Source organism: Brienomyrus brachyistius, chromosome 19 (assembly GCF_023856365.1).
Source record: "Brienomyrus brachyistius isolate T26 chromosome 19, BBRACH_0.4, whole genome shotgun sequence".
In the NCBI taxonomy this organism is placed as follows: domain Eukaryota; kingdom Metazoa; phylum Chordata; class Actinopteri; order Osteoglossiformes; family Mormyridae; genus Brienomyrus; species Brienomyrus brachyistius.
The window spans coordinates 5,124,858-5,146,206 of record NC_064551.1 but is presented as its reverse complement, the minus strand read 5'-3'; the positions used below and the strand labels follow the sequence as shown (position 1 = coordinate 5,146,206).

Sequence of the window (21,349 nt, the reverse complement as noted above, 5' to 3'; positions counted from 1 at the left end):
GTAAAGCCTCTGCCTGTCATCAGAACAATTGCTGGTTTGAGGCCCAGACTTGGCACAATAGTCACATGTCCCTTAGCAAGGCCCTTAACCTGGTAAAAAGCCCCAGGGGTACCAGGTAAACGGCTGACCGTGTGCTTGGTCTCCAAGCTTCACACTGAACTGTGTATGTGCATGCGTCTCTCAAAGAAGAGCAAGACGGGGAAAAAAAAAAGCATGATGTACTCGTGCAAATGGCAAATAAAGCAATAGAATGTGCAATAAATATGCAGGCACCTTAGAATTTTTACCAACACTTACATACATCGTACATTTCAAATACAAAAGAGCAAATGGCTCTTTAATTCACAAACTCAAAGCACCAGGCTGTCGTTGAGGATATTCAAATGGTTGTCTTTTTTGTGCGCCTCTCCCTCTTTGTATGTTGTGATGTTCTGTAATGTGTTTTTATATAAAGCAACCATGCACTATGCCTCAGCCACATTTCCCCCATGGGGACAAGGAAAGCTTAAAGCTAAAAACCTAAATCTAAAATGGCAAATAAAGCCTCATTGCATTTTTTCATTTCACATACAGCATAGTACATGCTTTTGGTTCCAGACCAAAGCCACGATGATGATGTTCTGGCTGTATGAGCAAACGGCGGAGCTGTGAGTCACATAAGGCGCTGTGAACTCCTGCCCACAAGGGCGCCCAAGGGTACAACAGCAGCCCCACAGCTGCTCCTAATCGTCATGTACGCTGGCTGGGAAACAGCGCGCAGCACGGATACCCGGAAGGAGATTCCGGCACGATGGGGTCACAAGGGGCAGACTGAATGGGCTCTGGAGAAGCGAGCCACTCGAGGAACAGATGGACGACAGTGCTGTGTGAAGACCTCTTGATTACCAATGAAAGCTTGGCAATTCAGGCCTGAGTGGGAATCGTCAAAGACTGTTTACCCCGCTTTCACGACGACGGTACTCATGGAAACAAGGACCAGCTGTGCGACCCACAGATGGGGGGAGAGAATGGTACAATGCTATCAGTTGGGGGGGGGGTGGTTTACAAACTGAGGGTTGTACTCTACAGAACACCGTAAAGCGTAATCCCTCTCAGAATAAACTGCGGTACGGCAGACCCCTTCCGGGCTCCTGGTTATCCGAGACGTAGCAATGGGGGGGCTACGGCGTCTAGTCAGAATGAGTCTTGCCTTCCCCATCATCCCACCCTGGATCCCGGACCTGACCCCAGAGCAGCTTCTCGCTTGCTTCCAGTGCATCACCACCCAACTTGCATGACCTCCACGACCCCCCCCCCCCCACCGCCCCCAAACAGGCGCTCACAGGTGCTGCAACTGCGCTCAAATACAAAGGATAGATTATTTAATCACAAAAGCCACATACATAATATGAATTTGAGTTTTGTATCACATAATCTATCATATTCCGACGGATCATGAATGTGGGATTATTACACCCAGGTCCTGCCTTCCATGGAGAGACCTTCCCCGCAGACAGTATCAACGAGGACAATCTCAGGCTTATCCAATAAAGGCATCGTGTGCCCAGAGGCGCTGACAGTGCCTGCCACCCCCCACCCCGGCAAACTTGTGATCGAAAGCACTTTACTTAATGCGTTTCCAAGCAGCGGGTTCGGGGGTGGGGGGGGGGGGGGGGGGGTAGGGTGGCTATTTCCCTGAACCGAAAACCACCAGCCAAAAGACAACAAAGGGATTGCTGTCATAAAAATGACTGTACATTAGTGCGGCTCGGCCTCCGCCGACAGAATAAAACCCTGATGAAAGGAATGTGGCCATATGGCTGAGGGAGGAATCAAAGGGAGCCAGAGGGAGAGGAGCAAACAGAAATCTAATTAATAAAAAAGCCATGAAACCAGCTAGCGGTAGCTTCATATTATTATTATTATTATTATTAGTATTGTTTTGTGATCGTGTGGCTTAGTGATCACCCAAAGCCACACACGCGGACAACAGGTCGGCATCGCTCAGGATAATACGCACACAGCCAGCTATTTCAGGAAGCTATCCAGTAGGCTGCGGCCATATTACGGTAATACGGTGCACCGTCGTGTTTCGAAACCTTAGCCACATTTTGGTCCCCCACGACAAAATATGCTGCTTGGCAAATTGTACCACCCCGACATACGAAAATACCCGAATAGTGATGCTTCTGAAAATATGAATGTATGTATAAAAAAAAAATGTCGGTATAACGTGTGGTAGCCATGGTCTACAATCTAGCCTACTAATCCAGCGATGGACATACAACTGGGAGCCGCGTCTGGCACTCATTGGGTTAAACACTTTGGTGAAGCATTCCCTGTCGTGCGAGGAGCTAAACGAAGGTTGTGGGTTCAGGTTCCCAAAGGAGTGCTGGGTCCTCCCAGTAAAGGACGTCCAGATCCGAAGCGTTTCATTAGAGCACCAGCTGAATCGGCGATCTGCTAAACGGAGAGCGGCTAACTCAATTTAGCGAAAGAGCCGCCGAACAACTGTCACATCCAAACGGCCTTTGCTACGAGAGAGCCTGTTGCCTTTCAAGCTAATCGTGATAAATCAGCTCGCCATCTGGTTAAATTAACAGCAAAACTACCGGGATTTGTAAAATTAAAGACATTATCACTTACGCCAACAGAGGCCAAAGCAATCAAACCAATAAACAAGCTAAGCAGTTAAAGCAGCACGTCTTATAGTATTAGCGGTCTGGCTCATTTATGGAATTTAATGTGAGATACGACAGACATTTAGCAAAGTCTCCACATGGTCAGACCACTGGGTACATCTGGGAAGGACCGGAGCATATGGAACACAGGAGCCAGAAGAGCGTGTGGAGCCAGCAGAGCATGTGCCGCTAGTCCCCGGGCAGCCGTTTGTATCAGATACCTGTAGCTGTCGGAAGATCTTCCTGCCCCCGAGCCAAAGCGAAGAAGCATCATTGGAACAACACAGTATAATACTTGCATGCAGCTCTAGCTACAGGCAGCATAGGCAGTGCCTTAGGGCAATCAGTTCTTGGTAGGCCTACCCCCCCCCCCCCAAGTAAAACCATGCCTAGAGCCCCTGCTTGCTAATTCATAGTTCCCTGGAACTATCTCACGGCAGGAGCTGGCACTCTGGACTCGATCGCTCTCATTCCCACTTAAGAGAGATGCATCAAGAATCTGGGCCACACCACGTAGCACCCATGACACAGAGCGTGGCAAAACAAGCACTGGAGAGGGGCTTGGTGTCGCCGCAAATCAGTGATGGGCTGAAAGGCGGCTGCTGGACTCGGAGAGAATCCTGTGTGAGGATACAAACGGGGACGAGCGTCCCGAAGCCGTGTGACACCGCTCCGCCATCACGCACACACAATCAATGGTATCATCAGCTAACACAGCATACCAGCTCCGAGCCGAAGATGATCACCCACTGCATATTAGGGAAATAATCCCCGTTTTTTCGCTGCAGGCCTTTGCTGCAGTGATTGATCTGTAATCAATTCCCCCATTTCACATGGCTGGGAGATTTCACAACAGTGAAACGCGCGGACCATTACTCACTTAAGCACCTGGAAATAAACAGGAGAACGAGACGATCCGTCTCTGCACCGGGACGCTCGATAGCACCGAGGCCTAAAAGGAGCGGACAGGCATTTACAGAGATCTGTATAAAACACGGCTCACCATTCGCTAGGATTTTCCAAAAGCCTATCTCAGGGGTCTCCATGTTGAGTTCCCGAAACAACCTGTAATATTCTGGCACAACTTGGACGGTTCTGCTGATGGCAAAGCCAGTCTAGTGCTGGGCAACATGACCAAAAATTTGCATTGTGTAGATTCTGCCAGTTTTACGACGTATCAATTTTTTCTAAGCTCCTTACCACAGCAGCAGTGTCCACATCAATAAAACTTAAAAAAAAAAAATTCAAATTCAAAAGCAAAAAAAAAAAAAAGAAATATTTATATTGAGCATCATAACAGACGTTTCATTTAATCATTAATGTATATTCAGCTTGATAGCAACATGCTCTATGGATTATAACTGTGCACTTGGCTCAATAAGACATTACATTAAAAATGTACATTCAGCTCAATAAAGCCATGTTGTTTCAATGCAGTTAGCAGGCCCCCCCCCCCCAATACACTCTGCACAGTGACCCACAGCACTTCTATCAGCTGCCTACTGAAGCATTATGGCTGTTGTTTAAGCTATGCTAAGGTATGGCAGTATATGAAAAATTCATACCATACAGGATATTGAAACCAGTGAACGTACACATGGTCACCACATTCTTTAAAGGAACCTTCTCACTGCTTCCATGTTAGTAACCGCTTGCAGGCAGAGACTGATCGATTTACCTGATTGTGCGTGAAGCGCTGATCGCTTTAATCTCCCCCCCGTACTGGATTTTGAGCCTCTGACTTTGAAGGTGGCCCAGCTAAGGAATGGACGGCGCACAGGTGAGCGGTTACCGCCCTGCAATCAATACGTCACACTGTACGCGAGAGACGTGCTCTCATCACAGGAAACACTGCGCCGTTAAACGCTGGAAATAAAGGCCAGGAGAGCAGAAACATGGAGCAGCACTGAGCACTACTAATAGGAGCCGGCTCAATGCAAAAGACAAAAGCTAAGCACAGTAACCCACTACGGGGTGATTCATGAATTTTCACTTGGAAAATATACAGAAACGAAAACTTTTAAGATGAATTTATAAAGATCAACTTAAAAAAAAAAAAAAAAACACAGGAACCAAGTTGCAAAATCAATCTTCCCAGAGCCAGCTGTCCGTGGCACAGACTCCTGTAGGATCGCTTTCTGGCATGCTGTCGTTGGTCCCCTGCATGTGACGTATACCTGGGGACAGAACACCGTGCTCTCCTTATGTCTGCCAGTAAAGGGACAGGCAGACATTTTTGTGGCCGACCTGCTTAATTAGGGACAGGAACAAATGCACTGTTTACTGTAATAGGCAGTGTCTTCTGACAGAAACAAATGGCTTTTTACTCAGGGCTATGATTAATTTCCTCCTTGTCTAGCAGTAAACAAGGGAAATACATTTTCTAATCATATGGCTGGGGGGGGGGGGCAATAAGCAGTGGTAACGAGCTATCAGCTTGACATGCCGTGATTCACATGCTAATGGAGGATCATCAGGAAGAACAAAGCGAAAAGGCCTGGCGATCAGTCGCTGCTGATCCTCTGGGGGGGGAAGGGGGCATAAGCCTCTCATCCATCTGTGCGTCTTTCAGAGACCTTCCAGTCATCTAGAGGAATTGAGGGCCGTCTCTGCGACTTGCTTTGTCTCCGCGACTTGCCGACGAGGCCCCCTAGAGGCAAGGTTAGCTTTGCGAGCTCAAGGCTGAAATGAGCCCCTGAAATGATAGACATGGTAGAGCCAGCCCTGCTTCAAGGTCCACGATCCCATCATATGACCTTGAGGGTCAATCAAACACCACTCTGAGGGATTGTGAGTACCAAGTGCCTGAAGGTTGTGTGTTCATAACTCTACCGAGTAGAGAAATCATATGACTTTCCACTTACTGATCCCACTTCCCCCCAGTCTTTTATGATTGGTCCACAATTGCAGCTGATTCGAGTGAATAAACCTGCAGCTCTGGAAATGAGAGGGAATGGGAAGAAAGCTGAGCTGCTGCCGACGGAGGCAGTTCGGTGCGAATACAAGGAGCTGTGAAGTTACAGCTCAGACATGCTGTGACATCTCCTCCTTCTACGGAGGCGTGCTGCCTGGCCACTGCCACCAGAGGGCCTCCCAGGCACCCAGCGGGGGCCTAAGATTAGGAGCGCAGCACTGGCCCGTGGAGGCTCCAGGATCTCCCGCTTTGGCGGAGGGGGGCAGGAAGCACCCCCCCTTGCCGATTATACTGGGTCAATTCCGCAGACTTAGGGGCCTTAGCTATGAGTCAGGATGGGCCACGTTAATCTCACCGGAGCAACAATTAACACACAAAGACACTGTAATTCCCACTTCTGTCTTCCCAGTCTCTCCTCCATACAGGACCAGAAGCGACTTCGGCGGCGCGGATCCACAGCGGACGGCCTCCCCCCAGGCAGCTCGAAGCGGGGTCCAAGCCGACCAGGCATCTCCCATCCTTCTCAGGGGCTACTTTTTGTCGACTGGCTTCTGTGACCCTGTCGCCCAGCACACTGACACGCGTGCCTCAGTGCTATTTTCAGCACAGCAAAAAAACGTTCACAGATTACATTGTGCGCCCAACGGCCGATCACCACAACCCACTTACTGACACTAATTGTTTCTGAATAAACATTTTGTTTTTCTGAGACATGATTGATGCAAGCAGGTTCCCCAAAACACTTCTGTTATGTCCATACAGTGAAGATCCTTTATAAATATGGTGAGGTTTTCAAATGGATTAATTGAACAGGGTGTTACTGAGGTCTAAATTAAACAACTAACTGTCCGTCACATCCATGTTATTCGACACGGGGCTGGCCGAAAGGCCCGCCTCTTCATGCCTCGGGCCCCCTGCTGTGTGGCACTTGCCTGTGGCCTTCGGGGGGAAATAAAGGCTGGTCCGGGGCACTCACAGCAGGGGCTGCTTCTCAGACGCAAAGAGGCAGCTTGCACCGTGGTAAATGTCAGCGTCTGGCGGGAGCCGCCGCTTTCCTGCGGACCACCCGTTAGCCTCTGTCAGGAGCGGCTTTTTAAAGAGCAGACCCTCAGCTTTTCATCCTGGCTGGGTAGCGTCAGCACCGAGAAATAATGATGCTGAATGACGCGCACTATCCGCTGAGTGCCTTAAGAGGGCGCCAGAGAGTACAACCGGCAAACCCCTGGGGGACTATCCTGACTGCTGCCCACACCTAAAGCAGACCACAAGGGGTTGTGTGACTAATGGGCTGCGCTCTCAGCGGTTAAAAGCAAGACATGCTGTCAGACTGACTCTCTTTGCGCCATTTTAAGGCACAAAAATTCATTGTAACACTGACTACATTTAAAAGACAATTATTCATTTTTACTAATATCTCCGATGTCATTATTACCGCTCCGACTCGTGTTACGATGTTATATTAATATTCCTATTATAATATTTCAGCTACGCTCCCATCCAGCTGAGCTCCACATTCTTTTCCCCTACAGACACCGATCGGAGAGGAGGGGGGGGGGGGGGGGGGGGGTGTGTCGCTAACAGTATTTCAACACCAGCTAAAGGCTCAGGGGCCAAATCTAGCATACACTGTACAGAGAGAGCGGGTGGCAGCAGGGTAGCAGGAACCACATGCTGTCTTGGTACCAGGCTCCCTGAAGGATTAAGTTCCGTGGACGTTTAATTATTAACATGTTATATGACCTCCCCCACCCCTCCCCTGCCCGGGAGCAGTGGGGAATTGTGTCCATGTGCATGTTCTTCTAACCCCTCTGTGGTTTTGCCCCCCCCCCCCCCACCGACAATGATTGACAGCGTCTAAGGCTGCCACGTGATGGGGCGGTCTTGCCCCGGCCCAGCTCTCCTACAAGTTCGCCCCCCAGGCCTCCGCTCCATTTGTCCCTGACAGGCTTTGATTTGAGTTTCTCCATCAACCCCCCCCCCCCCCCACCCCCATGCCGACAAGCCCGGAAGGATAAAGCAAATCCAAACACATGTCCACAACAGAGGCGACTGTCAAAAAAAATATATGAATAAAATCAGGTAAGATTACGGATGGGTGTTTGATGTTTTCTAATCTCCAGGAGCCAAAAATAAACGACGGGGCCCAGCTGTGCTGCCCGGGTGACAGGCCCTGTCCCACACATAAGGATGACTTATGCTTGCAGAAATCAATACCTGGAGCTCAGCTCTGACGAGGCAACTTGCCGTAACCGCAGGTCAGCGGAGGAAATCCTGCCCGCCGTTAATAATAAACCCATATATCAGGTCATAGTCGATTCACCTGTTACTCATATCGACTTGAATAACCTCGGCCCCCCCCAGGAGGTCGCCCCCGCTGCCCCCCCAGATGGCTGCTCACACGGATTCAGCCACCCCCCCCCCCCCACTCGGACCACGACAGCCTGTATGTTTACATTCCCCTCACAGCTTTTCTGGAAGCTCGGACTTGCAATGACGCCACTGCTTTGGATGCGGGGCAGACGCCGGTGCAGTTTCGGCCATAAAAATTTCATCAAAGAGTCTAGATCGAGATGAAGATCTTGCAACCCTCCTCCCCCCACATCGCTATGCATTGTTTTCATTCCAGCAATCCAGAAACACCCCCCCCCCCACTCTCCCGGGACTGGTCCCCCTTCTCGTTGGCATGTTGAGAAGCCCATTTCAAGGTCCGTGCCTCTCACAGGTAACAAAAGGGCCTCATTCCGGCCCCCAGCTGCCTACCCCCCCCCCCCCCCCCCCCCGAGTGATAAACGGGTGAATAATGCATCCTCACAGCTGACTGACCGTTCAGGGAGGCAGACTGCATTACCGAGCGTCCACAGCGATGGCGGAGGCTGGGCACACACACATAGCCCTTTCACACCAGGGCTGGTGCCTGTGCCGAGCCTAAATTCTGGCCCGGCAGCGGTGCGGGTCCGATACATGGAGAGTACAGCTAAAAATCATGTAAGCAATTGCGGTAAATTAAAAAAAAAAAAAAAAAAAAGTCTTGCGTTCATCACATCTGACACGGCCCTCCATTTTTCTCTTCACTCCGAAACTGTACCCCTCCCACCAGCAACACGTACATACTGACGTCATCGTTCTACCCTCTCGGCACCAAGTGCAGTGTGAATGCGAGACGGTTTTTGGTGGGGTCCGCGTGAACTCCGGCACTAGCACCGGCCAGGGCTTGATGTGAAAGAGCCAAAACACACCCCGAGGCCGGAGAGATTAACAGGGAAACAAACAGTTCTTCCCTCATAACAAAAGATTCTGCTGTTCATCAATATTGCTGCTAAATGGCCCCTGATTAGGTGTTAATTCTTAAACAAAAGACAGTTATTTACTTTGCCACATAGGATTGTGACAAAATACTCAGGGGCAAATGAATTTAGCTCGCCATAACGTCCCCGAACTGGGCAGCATGCAGCCAGCCCTGACAGCCCGTAAGCCGATTCACGGCTGGCACAACGCCAAGGGGCCTTATGACCTTCTCATTGATTTCACTCTTTTCACCCCTCCTGATTGTTCTTCACACCTCCCAAAGCAATTGTTCCTGAAATAATGGCATTCATTCCCCTGGCATCTCAGTCCTGTATTTACCTATGAAGGATTTCAGCGTCTATAACCGAAACTGCTTTAAAAAGGAATATTTTGAAACATTTTTGTTGGAACCTGTCATATGACTGTCATGACCACCACCCAGACGCACTTAAGCCAAACTTTCTGCCATACGCTTTAACAGTTCAACATAACACAAAGGTCATGGATAATTAACCTCTTGCTCCTTAGAACTTAGCAACCGTACAAAAGGGAAAACTCTGCCATTCCCTCCCGTGACATGCATGGGCATGTTTGCCATTGCTGGCGGGAATGCTTTTTGGGAATGATTTTTTTTTGCTTAGTCAGCACTTCAACGGCCAAGGTAACCGGCCGTAGCTACCGGAGCGCTAATGATGATCAGCGGCAGAAACGGCTCTCAGCCTTCATCACCAGACCGATGAATAGCAGCTGCAGAAAAGACTATGAATGACTCATTTCTTCTCCCCCCCCGTGGCCATCGAGTCGCCCCCCCCCCCCACCCGCATCTCTGGTCGTCTACACAGTGGCCTAACAAGTGCTGTAAGCTGTGGATCAGCTCAGCTACGGCTTATTACACATGCCGTTTCAAGGGGTAATTACTGCTTCTTCAAATTGCAAACTAACGCTGGAAGGCATTCTAACTTTTAATCCGGAAACATGATAGCTATATCAGCGATAATATCCCATAATGACCAGGTTCATCCTGCAGCCTACTGGAGCAGGCCAGTGCCTGAACATTAACGGACGTTTTTGCACTTTGCTGGGGACAAGCGTTCGGATAACAACAAAAAGCGAACGATTCTGTTCCCGAGTGACATCCGGCTCTGTGACGGTGACACAGCTGGGAAGCCCAGTGGCTCCTCTCAGATCCCAGTGCTGGCAGTTGCAATTGTTCATCCGCCGCAAGTTTTTCCAAAATGCTTCTGGCAATTATCGTGCTCTTCTCGGGATTATTCGGCACTCACACTCCCCATCTCTATCCCTGGCACACTCCCAGACTCGGACACTTATCGGGGCTCCACGGCACCCACTTGTCGACGGGTGATTCCGATTAAGGGAGGACCTTTAACAGCATGCCTCACAAAGCGTCCGAAATGTTACCCAACACTAGTGTACTTCAGCATTTACAGCAACAACATATTCACCACAGACACGTTACCATGGCAGGTGCAGACTGGGAACAATTAGTCCCTAAAAACAAAACAGGCTTGGACTTGAGTCGGCATCATTAATACTACATTCCCCCCAAACCAGCATCAAGACAAGGCTGGGCGTAATACTATCCTTAATCAAAGCAGGCCAGCACTTTAAGGAAATGCCTTCTTTATTCACTCTTCCAGGCTTAGGGAGAGCCTGGCCAGACACAGACACAGACACACACCTATCATTGTGAGGTTTCCTGATTCATTTCTATGAGCATAACACAAGACTTTTGGCTCTTGTGATTTTTCGAGTGCGTTCATAGATATTTGCCTGAGAATTGTCTCCACAAGCTAAAAAGTAACAGGTTTCACCACAATGTGGTAATACAACCCACACAGAAACACCATCTTATTATTTGGGTACAAATCCAAGCCGCACCACCGCCCCCCCAACCACAGTGACTCACATCAGAATGTAAGAACCCTTCTTGTCAAACCCCACATGTACCCAAGTACGTCAGCAGCAGCTGTGTATTCCAAAGCCAGGGGAGTCTTTCATCTCGGCTTTTCCCTACCTCTTTCCCAGACAGGTAGTATGCAGAGAGGAGCCCACCGACAAAGCGGATGTTGACCTCGAAGACGGAGACCTCGCCATTCTGTGGAGAGAACAGAGGACGGTGCAAAGCTGCAGTTAGCCAAAACGTAGAGGTGAGGGGCACATGTACGGCATCTGTAAGAAATGTCATGTCCCAATACCTGGGTCTGTCTCAATTTATACAGAAAGCATAATGCATGTATACATATTAGTGTGTCTACAAAATTACTGCTATAGGTCAAAGTATCCTCTGCCTTTCATCTCAGCATCTGTTAGCTCTGTTTACCAAGCCCTGGATCACGGAAATCTAACTACTGAATAGAATAAAAGAGAAAAGAACCCAACGGGGAAGCTGAAAGTGAGATCAAAGTGTTCGGATGGAGAAGCAAGACCCAAGGAAGGCGGAGTGTTGCCGAGTAGGTTAGGCCTCTGTGCCTGCGATCGGAAGGTTGCTGGGTCAAGCCCCAGCTGTGGAAGAATAGTCACACCTTCTACTGGGCTCCTGAGCAAAAACCTTAACCCCCCTCCCAAAATACTCCAACGGCGCCGGGTAAATAGCTAACCCTGTGCTCAGACCCAAGCTTCACTCAACTGTGTGTGGTGTGTGTGTGTGTGTGTACTATATATGTGTATATATATATATCAGTGTCTCAAAGGAGAGCATGATGGGATATGTGAAAAGAAGAATTCCAATGTACCTGTACTCATACGACTGGCAGGTGTTTTCCTTCACTTCAAAGGCAACGGGACATGTACGGAATCCAAGCATATTTGCCAGTTCTATGCATTATTATCCTGACCCATAAAAAAAAGCTTCCCTATGATCTTTCGCTCATACAAAATCCCCTGATTGCCTAACCTAAGTAGCAGATCAGCAGTGAGCACCACTGGACGACCTGGGTACAGCTAGACACCCTTACCACCGGCTAATAATGCGTAGGAGCCGAGAACAAACGGCATGGATGGAGAATTCAACGACGCCAAAGACAAGTTTTTCATTTTCTGCACTCAGAGAAACTTAAGCATAAAACACCAAAAGCCTTCTAACCCCCTTTCCCCATTACATTATGATTTTCACAGCCCATCGTCGGCTGGGGGGACGGCAGTACTGGTAATATTGGGTTGGGGTTTGAGGTGGTAATGAAAACTTATTTGTCAAACACTACCTTCCGGTAAAAGAACATGAGAAGGTACACAATTGTGTTTCCCTAGCAACAAGTACAAGTTTCCAAACTGCATCTCATTCATTTTAATAACAGCTTGGCATGCATAATACACCAACGGAATTGAGTTACGTCTACAGAAAGAGTGGAAAGAGGTGGGGCTGTGGCATTAAATAGGAATGGACTCCAACTGAGTACACAGCACATGTCCACATGGTGACATTTATATGACAAGAAAGGAAGAGGAAAAAAAAAAAAATCTGACTTCACAAAATCAGAGGATTTATTCGGGCAAACCCGAAACCTCTCCCTCGCTTTGTTATCCTTTAAACGGAAACCATTCCGCTCAGAATAAATTCTCCTCACCCACCCAGTTCTATTCATTCAAAAATAATAACTGTCAAAATTAATCACCACTGCTTACCAAAGATGAGAATATGCAAATGACGCAATTAGACAATTAGCATAATAAAACAGTGGGCCACAGTTAAAATTACTTTTACATTTGTTACCAACTGTATTTAAGTTCATAATAAAAGTTATTGCCCATTAACCTTATCAGCCAAGCCTTGGAGACAGCGTAGGCAAGCAGTCTACTTAAAATAGTAATTTTCTTTCAAATATGCTTTCCGATTTTTCCGGAACGCTCTGCTCCTGGAACAGCTCTTGTGGGGATGCGGCCAAAGGATGGTGTGTACCGGCCCTTTCCAGGAGGTCACAAAAAAAAAAAAAAAGTATATCATAACCGGGATCTCCCCAAACACACACAAACAAAAACACTAACAAACACACATGGGGTCCTGCATGACTGGGCAACATGAGTCACACCATACCTCCGGGATCACGACTGCAGTGGTGCAGAAATTAATTACAGACCTTTAAGCTGGTTACAAGGTAGGCTCAGTTTTAAAAGGATAGATTCACTGCTGCTTTCCAGACTACTGGACCAAGATGTCCAAGCACATAAGCCCAGGTCTGACGCTAGTTACGGACACATCCCAGTTACCCTGCAACTGTTCTGTATTCTAAGCCTTTCCTCCAGAATTTGGGAGGTATGGTATTACCTAGCTCCCATGGAGAACATCCGTCACAAACATGGGTGAAGATAGCATCATCGTAGCAGACAGCAGACACTTAGATGACGATAGTGCTTCATGGCTTTGGTTTCCCCATAGGAGCTGCTGTCAGCAGGAGTATCTACAGTTTGATGCCATTTTAGAGACACCTTCTTGAACGTGTCAGGGATCGTCTGCCGATCTAACAGGATGGGAAACCGGCTGCTGGGGTTGGAGTTTCCCTTGATTGGCATGACAGACAACTGAGCAGAGAGCTTAGTTCGTGTTCATCCCATAAGATCCAGGCTCAGAAGTCAGTTCTCTTCATTGGTCAGCTGCCACCTAAATTAAACCGTGAGGGAGAATTGGAGGCACACCATCATGTCTAGGGTATACCATGGTGGAGTGGATGTTGCATACCAGCCCCTGAAGAAAGGGGGCACTAGAGAGTTGAAGGCGGTACATTTTCAGGCATGATCTAACCACCCAAGCTAATAGTCCTTGGGGAATTCCAGGGAACAGTCTAAAACCTCCACTGAATATACCAAGATGTCACTAACATCTTTCCATTAGAACCTCCAGACAGAGATGTGACCTGTCCCAATCCCAGGAGTGCCTACAAGCACACAGAGCCCCAGAACATTTAAGAACATTAAGTGTCTTCATCACCAGATGCGTCATATTTTTGGTGAGTTCCTACAGAAAAATTACGCGTCCGCTGGGCTATATCTTAGCAATAAGGCAAAACAAATTAATAATTTACAACAAGACATTTAAAACAGGAAATAGATCAACAAAAATAGGATTTACATAAGACTCTTTAAATTAATGTTTGATAAAAATTCCAAAACTTTATGGGGTGGTTCCAGTAGTGATAATAATGAAGGATGATGGATTCCTACTTTTCTTTTTAGAGGGGAGGGACACCCTTGTGAGTGTGTGTGTTTTGTACCGCAGCAGTCCTGCCTCAAACAGTCGAGTTGGAAAGACCTGACACTCTGTCCTGTATCCTTAATGCGTTCTGTGGGACAGACAGACACGTCAGCACGCTAAGCCAGGCCATACCCCAGCGAACAGCGCGCATCTCCTTCAGTATGCATCTGGAGTCCACTCCAGAAGCGTTGCTCTTTGCTGAGCTTAGTTAATGTCAAAGCAAACATAAAGAAGGTTCTACTTCATCTTTCACCTCCTGTCAGTTTCAGCAGGGGAGAGGGAGAAATGTTCAGGGAAACCCCCCTGCTTCAACAGTCAGCTAATTATCAGGTTAATGTTAACTGGACACCCTCGAAGGCTACCACCCCCCTCCTAAAGAATAAATCCACTGGCTTCGCTAACAACAGAGACAAAAATGGGGCCACTCCATTGAGGTTCCCAGGGGCGAATGAAACACAGGTTAATTGGTAAAGCACTCCCACTGGCAATTCACCCCGATCGATGGGCCGTCCCATTTAAAGTCACACCGGCATCCATCTGGGCCGCGTTAGCTCTCGACAGCCATCCCGGCAAAGAGATCTCAGTCAGCTTTAAGGCTGGTAATTGGCATATCGTTACTGACGTGGTGGTAATTAATACCTTCTCTCCGTATTCCCAGAACGCACCTCCAATCCAGGCAGAAAGTACAGCATCTTAGATAAGAGCCCGCCATTTCCAGGCCTTGCAAAGCTTCTGCTGGGGCATAGAGGTCAAAGGAGGGGAAAACAGAGGTTGTCTCTTTCATGTTAACACAGCTCTGAGAGGGAAAAGAGGAAGGTTACATTTACTTTCAGATTAAAAGACTCCGTATTAAGAAGACCGACTGAATTTTAATGCGGGGCTCATGTGGGCTTTTTCGTGCTCCTTTCTTGTCGAAATTGCTGGAGGGCAGTGAGGGAAAGCCTTTCAATTAAAAGTCTGTTAATTCTGTTCATTAAAGCATCTGATCATTAATATTTTCCTCCCCTCATAGAGGAGTGTGAGGGCGGACGAGAACTTAACGCTTCTTAACGAGAGTGCTCTCTTCTGAGAATTCATAATGAGCGACCCCGCACAATTGCAGGCAGAGTAAAGAAAAAAAAAACTGAAGATGAAAGGATGTCGTGTGTCTCCTTTTGGCTCGCTGGCTACCATCATGAAGTATGAAGCCATTTCCTGTCCTTTGTGGAAATTCTGTGCCGTCCTGAAAGCCTCCACCATGGCAAATTGCACGTGTCAGACAAGGCGCTCTGTCAATAATCCCTCGCATGGTGACGCAACAATTCTTAAGATTTTTCCCTCCCCTTTTTGTGCATTCCAAGCTTCCATCAGGGTGGCGGGGGGGGGGGGGGGGGGGGGACACCTGTGAGCTCCCGCCTTTTAACTGCAGGGCGCCGTTGATACAATGGGCACGGGTTAGCGTATGGAAGACTGCGAATGTGGCCGACCAGATCTTCCGCCGACGGATGAAGGAAATGAACGACGGAGTGAAATCAAAGGAATAAAATGTGAATAGAATACCTCAGATGGAATGAGGCAATAAATATATAAATAAGATCTGAGAAAGTGAGCATGACTGAGGAAAACACAGCGAAGAGGACCAACAAGCAGCTCATTTTGGGACGGGGGGGGGGGGGGGGGGTGGGGGCGGGGGTTGGTGAGCCCCTGCACTGCACTGCTCTTAAACATGGAATCTGACTGCAAACCGCACTCAAAGACACGAGTGTGTGACTGACACAGAGGTCCCGGCGGGCAGAGTGGGCTGTAATCAGATAACGCAAAGACATCTACCCAGGAAGAAGCACAGCCTTGGTCTGACAGGGTGAGAGCCTCGGGGGGAGGTGGCTCTACAAAAGTTCCATCTGATATCTGATACTAGGTGTGGGGGGGTTTGGGCCGTTTTGGCCGATCAGAAGGCCCTCTGCGGTCTGTCGTAGGGGTGCCAGCTTCTCCCAAATTCTGTGATCCATATGATTACTCTGAGTCAGCAAAAAGGAGGGAAAAACCGTCAAAGTCACCCAGGATGGCAGAAGCAGCCCACAGTAATAAGCCTCTGACATGGAAGCCCCAAACGCCCCCCCCACCGAAAGCGAGGGCGTGCCAAAGGGGAGTCTGCTCTCACCACATTGAAGTCCAGGTTCTTCTCAACCCACTCTGTAGCTTCCTCAAATTCCCGGTACATCTCCAAGATGTACAGCGTGTCGAGGGCATCCACGATGGTCGCTCCCTGGATGTTTCCTGAAAAGGAAGGGCGAGAGGGAATGGAAACAATACTGTGAGGGATCTGTGAGATGGTGGAGGGAACGACACAACCACCAACCACACCCACAACCAACAACACCAACAGTCAACCACCACAACAAGAAACCAACTACAAACAAACAAACAAACTAGGGAGGCGCATTCGTGAAGGAAAGAAACTGGGAGAGAAAAAATAAACACACAAGCCAAGCATATGGCATCTGGGCAGGCTGCCGTCACTTCAGATAAAGACACTTGGCAATCAGATGCAGACTGTTCCGAGTCCTCTAATGTTAGTCCTGACATTTGTCCAACAGGAAGCCCCAAGACCAGCTTCTGCTAACGAAGCACCAGCTCCTTCCCACCAGCAGGGGGCACCGAGACAGCCTGGTGTGTGACTGCCGCATATCGACACGATCGTTCCAGATCACATTACGTCCATCCTGAGGCAAACAATAGATGTGAGCTCCTCCGGTCCAGCAACGAAAGACACTCCTTTTTAATTAGGCTAAAAGCTTTCCAATAAATTAAACTGAAGGGGGGGGGAGAAGAATGAATGTAAACAGTGGAAAGGGCAGTCACCATCTGTACACGCTGGGCTTTTTGCGGCAGTTTTACTGGAATGAATGGCGTCGGCTGAGCTTGTACATCATCCTGATACGGTAAAGTTATATGCTTCCGATTTCGGAATGGATTATTCATCCCTCAGGAGGAGAAATAAAAGAGCGCACAGGCATAACGGATGGGGACACCTTCCTCTTAATATTCATGAAGACTCTTATAATCTCGTTACAGCTTGCTACGACAGCGCGCTCACAAGCTGTGCCCCAGTTCCGAGAATTAAAGTCTAGGGTATCCGTGCCATTGCCTAGTTTCCATCGCACTACTGAACACACCCAGCTCCGACTCTATAAATGTATAAATTCACACACACACACACACACACACACACACACACACACACACACACTATATAAAAAATAAAGAAACACTGGTAGATGTACCGAATTGATGGTGGAACCATGAGCCGTCGTCTTGACGACACTTTGTTTGTCACGGAGCCCCGGCCCGAGCTGCAAATCCCTATCGCCTCTGGCTGGTTAATTAAGTTGTCCTGGGACCCGTTACTCAAAGGCGCGAACGAGCCCCCACCGACAGGACCGCAGCAGCCTGGAGGTGCGTGCGAAATAAGAGCACCTTACTGGGCAGATGGCGTTCACAGGCCATGAGAACTTCTCATCCGGCATGACTGCAGCCAACAGGAGGACCCTACTGCTGTTCATACGTTAATTATGACAGTCTGAGGCGACTGCCAGACACTTAGCAAAGAGCCGGGGCTTGCCAACTCACCCTGAGCATTTATAGGCCTGCAGTTTAATATCATATGTTCAAACGAGGCTTACAAAACCCCAAAGAGGCCAAGGAACCCCGTCAAAATGCTGAAGGGCTTTTAGCGGTAATGATACCTAAAATAAAGCCAGTATGAAAGGCTTAGCTTCTCCCCCTGCTTCCTCCTTTTTAGCTCAAGGTCCTCATTTCAAGGAAGTTCTGAGCACAAGGTTGGCATAACACTGCATTTTTTTTTGCATCCTCTTGCAGGAAATGAGCAAATATGTGGCATGAAACAGCACAAGAGGGCAAGGTCTAAAGGAGAACTATCCGAGCCTATAGATCAAAAAGCATCTTCAGGCTGTCACTTATTGGGCGGGAATAACTGTCAGTCTGACCTTGGTTTTGTTCCCGTTTATTTTTTATTTTACCGGTTATTTTTCTTGGATCAATAGACCAGGACAACAGGAAGGGGACCATGAGGCACCTGCTCTGCAATAGCAAGGATGAGAAAGCAGGACGAGGCATAGTGGGAAGGAACTGGACTAACTTAAAGTTATACAGTCAGACTGCAAGCCCAGGCAAGCTCAGCTCAAGGAGTGCATGAGTGTTATGGGTCCTGATGTCCAAAATGTGTGTTTATACCATTTCTGACTTTAAATATTCAAGCAATAAAACAGGTGCGGGTACTCATGAATACGAAAGTGAGATCCAGCCGATTTCAATCCCACAAAGGCATGATTACCGCCCTTTGGCTTTCTGCCTCTGAGTTACTAAAGCCCAAAATTTCTATTCAGAATTTATTTTCACAACATTTCCTGCAATTGACGTCTCACTGATTTCCCTTATTGTGCTGGGAAGAGAGAAACCAGGAGAAACTAATGTGCATATATTAAGATTTCGGAAATGGCATACAGAGATACACAGGAGCTTATTCTCATGGTTTGTCTCAGTGAGGCTGGTGGCAGTGGGTTCTCTGCCCCGCCTTAGGTGACACCCAAGGGCCAGAGGCCGAGCCCCCAGGCCCAGGGCCACAGGTTCCCAGGCCTTCTGCAGGGACTGCACTGACAGCACCTCAGGGCAAACGCTCCTCCACTTGCATCAATGATAAAATATATAGATGTTCACTTGCTCCTCACAGACGACCAAAGAGGCTCGATGGCTCCTCTAGGGACACAGCACTCCACAGTCAAAGCACAATGACCTCTGGCAGGCTCTGCTTTGTCAAGTGGTCATGGTGATTCCGATAGCAAAGAGTACAAGACCCTCACAGGCAAAGGCACTGCAGAAGGAAAGCAGGGAAACCCAGAGGCAATCTGCACAAACAGAGGGACCCAACAACAACATGCAACCCCACCCCCAGCACCTCTTTACACTGGAGACTTGAACCCAGAGGTGTGAGGCAGCAGCAATAACGACTGCACCACCTTGCCAACTCTTTCATATTATAAATATTAAAATAAATAAATAAATATTATGCAGCTCATTACTCTGACAGTACTACTGTTAGTTTTGTGTGTGCGTGGGGGAAGTAACCAACATACTCATGCCTGTTTTGGGAGAATAGATCCGAGATGACATTTTGAAATGTTTCAGTAAGACATGGAGTACAGGTTCCTCCAAGGCAAGAACCCTGACGGAGCCGTGATGCCACTGAAGCACTGTGCTGAAGTTCAGGGGAGAGTTATTAGCTTCTCACCTTGCTAATATTTATGTGTAGTTGTAAGGTTTTCACATCACTGCTGCTCCAGTGCTGCTCACACTTGTACCTGTGCACTCACTGGAAGCTCAGCCTAGCTGCACTTACGCCTAGTTGACGTCACTCGTACGTCGCTTTGAACAGAAGGATCTGCCAAGTATGTAAATGTAAATGGGCACAGCGCGGCAGGTACTGTGTACGACCCCGGACGAGGGCTTCGCTGGCAGCCAGTGGCTCTCTCCAGTGCCCGCTAGAGCAGAAACGTGTTGCGTGAGCCATTAGGCAGCCATTCGGGCTGAAAGGTGCCCCCTAACCTCCTAACTGCAGGAAGGCCGATGAGGGATTGCTTCTTTATGACCAGACCGTTGTCCTTGTTTACTCCCCAATCCACCGTTCCTCATGGCAGCCGGTAAGCAAAACAGGCCCCCCCCCCCCCCAATCCCACGGGGGCTCATGTGCATGTCGCAGGACAACAGGCCGAAAGTTGTATCCACCAGCAAGAGCAGTGTGGAGCGCGCTGCGCTAAATCAGAGCCCTCGCTACCTGAGCATGACGGGACGCTGCCATGGATCCAGGCCAGAGCCACGTCCTTCTTGGCAACTCCACCTCACTGCGCCACGGGTACGGGTGAAGGATTTGGGGAGAGAGCAAGATGAAAGGTGGAATATGGAAGGATTATTCAGAGGCAGTGCTGTTGACATTGGCGTGGGAGGGGAGGAGAGGAGGGTGAAGGAAGGGCGCTCAGGGTCCATCAATCAGCAGTCACAACCTGGCGAGGAGCTAGGTGTTAATGAAAAGGACAGTGGCCTCGCTGGCGCCCCCTTCCCTGCATCACCGTACTGCATCGCCCACTCAGCTAATTGCATTTTATATGGTGCAGCAGATTTTCGCAAGTGTGCCATCAAATCAAGGGAAGCAAATTAAAACAACAACCCGATTTCCAGAAAGCTCTCGTCCACTTGCAGACATAAACAGGAACATGTACCGGCCAGGGTAGGACACACAGCCTCCAGCCCTATGCTGCCTGGGTCTGTCCCCCCCCCCCCACCAGGGATCCTGACCAAGATATGAGGCTAAAAGCTGGATAGATGGAAAGCCAGTGAAAAGACAAGCGCGGGGCAAGAAGAATGCTGAACACGCATGAATGCGTAAACAGACACACACACACGGTGCCCTCCCTCTCACCGCTGAGGGATCACCCCGTCAAAGCCTGACACATGGAGCACGGACGAGGCGATGCTGCCAGATGAATCACGGAGCTGAGCTCACTGCTGCCAAGCAGGACAAGCAGATGGCGGAAACCTAGAGGGCGCCCTCTGACAGAGACCGGGGCGGACGCTCAGCCCGGGAGCTCATGGGGGAGGATGGCGATGAGGTCGCCGCCAGGCCGGATGAGTCCACAGCAGAGCGGGGCAGCACACGGCTCGTCGACCACACTGCTCTGGCAACTTCTCCCAGCCGATAAAGACAGCGGCCATTTTCTATTTGCATCTCGGGATGAGAGAGTTTGACAAGCAAATTAAGTATGCAAAAACACAAAGATTAAAGACATGCACCCCTGCACCCCCCCCCCCCCCGGGCCATGCATGGGTACAGAGCTACAGGACGGCCCCGTCCTGCGCCCTGAACACCGACGGCACCGCAGCCAGCACTGGCTTTAAAAACACAGTCCGCTGAATTATTTATAGGGCGTTCTACAAACTCCCAGCCTCCTGTCATAAGCTGTCAGCGTGCGGCTCACAGCACCGGGCCATTAAACTGTGTGAATCCCGGCAGTGGCTCTACACCCCCTCTGAGCCCTGCCTCTGCTCGAGCGTCACGCATAGGTGGGGGCAGCTGCCATCCAAATTAGCTTCGGGGGGGCGTTGGGGGTGTTCGCACTCCTAACGATTGAGCCGTCTGGACGAAACAGACGGGACATCGCTTCCTTCTTTGGCCGCCTGTTCAGGATGCTGTGGTCTGGCTTTTATCACGGCGGTTCGAAGCGAACAGAAGAA

The 21,349-nt window shown here is 49.1% G+C and overlaps 1 protein-coding gene across 2 annotated transcripts in view; it reads right to left on the bottom strand.

The window, feature by feature from the left end:
• The window catches only part of man1a1 (mannosidase, alpha, class 1A, member 1), a 74,100-nt gene that overhangs the window by 27,921 nt on the left and 24,830 nt on the right, over positions 1-21,349 (bottom strand). For both annotated transcript variants that reach the window (XM_048985430.1, XM_048985431.1), the window contains exons 3-4: positions 16,206-16,321; positions 10,895-10,975 (exon numbers count right to left, since the gene is read on the bottom strand). In XM_048985430.1, coding sequence (XP_048841387.1) covers positions 10,895-10,975; positions 16,206-16,321 — 197 coding nt within the window. The remainder of the gene's footprint in view (positions 1-10,894; positions 10,976-16,205; positions 16,322-21,349) is intronic.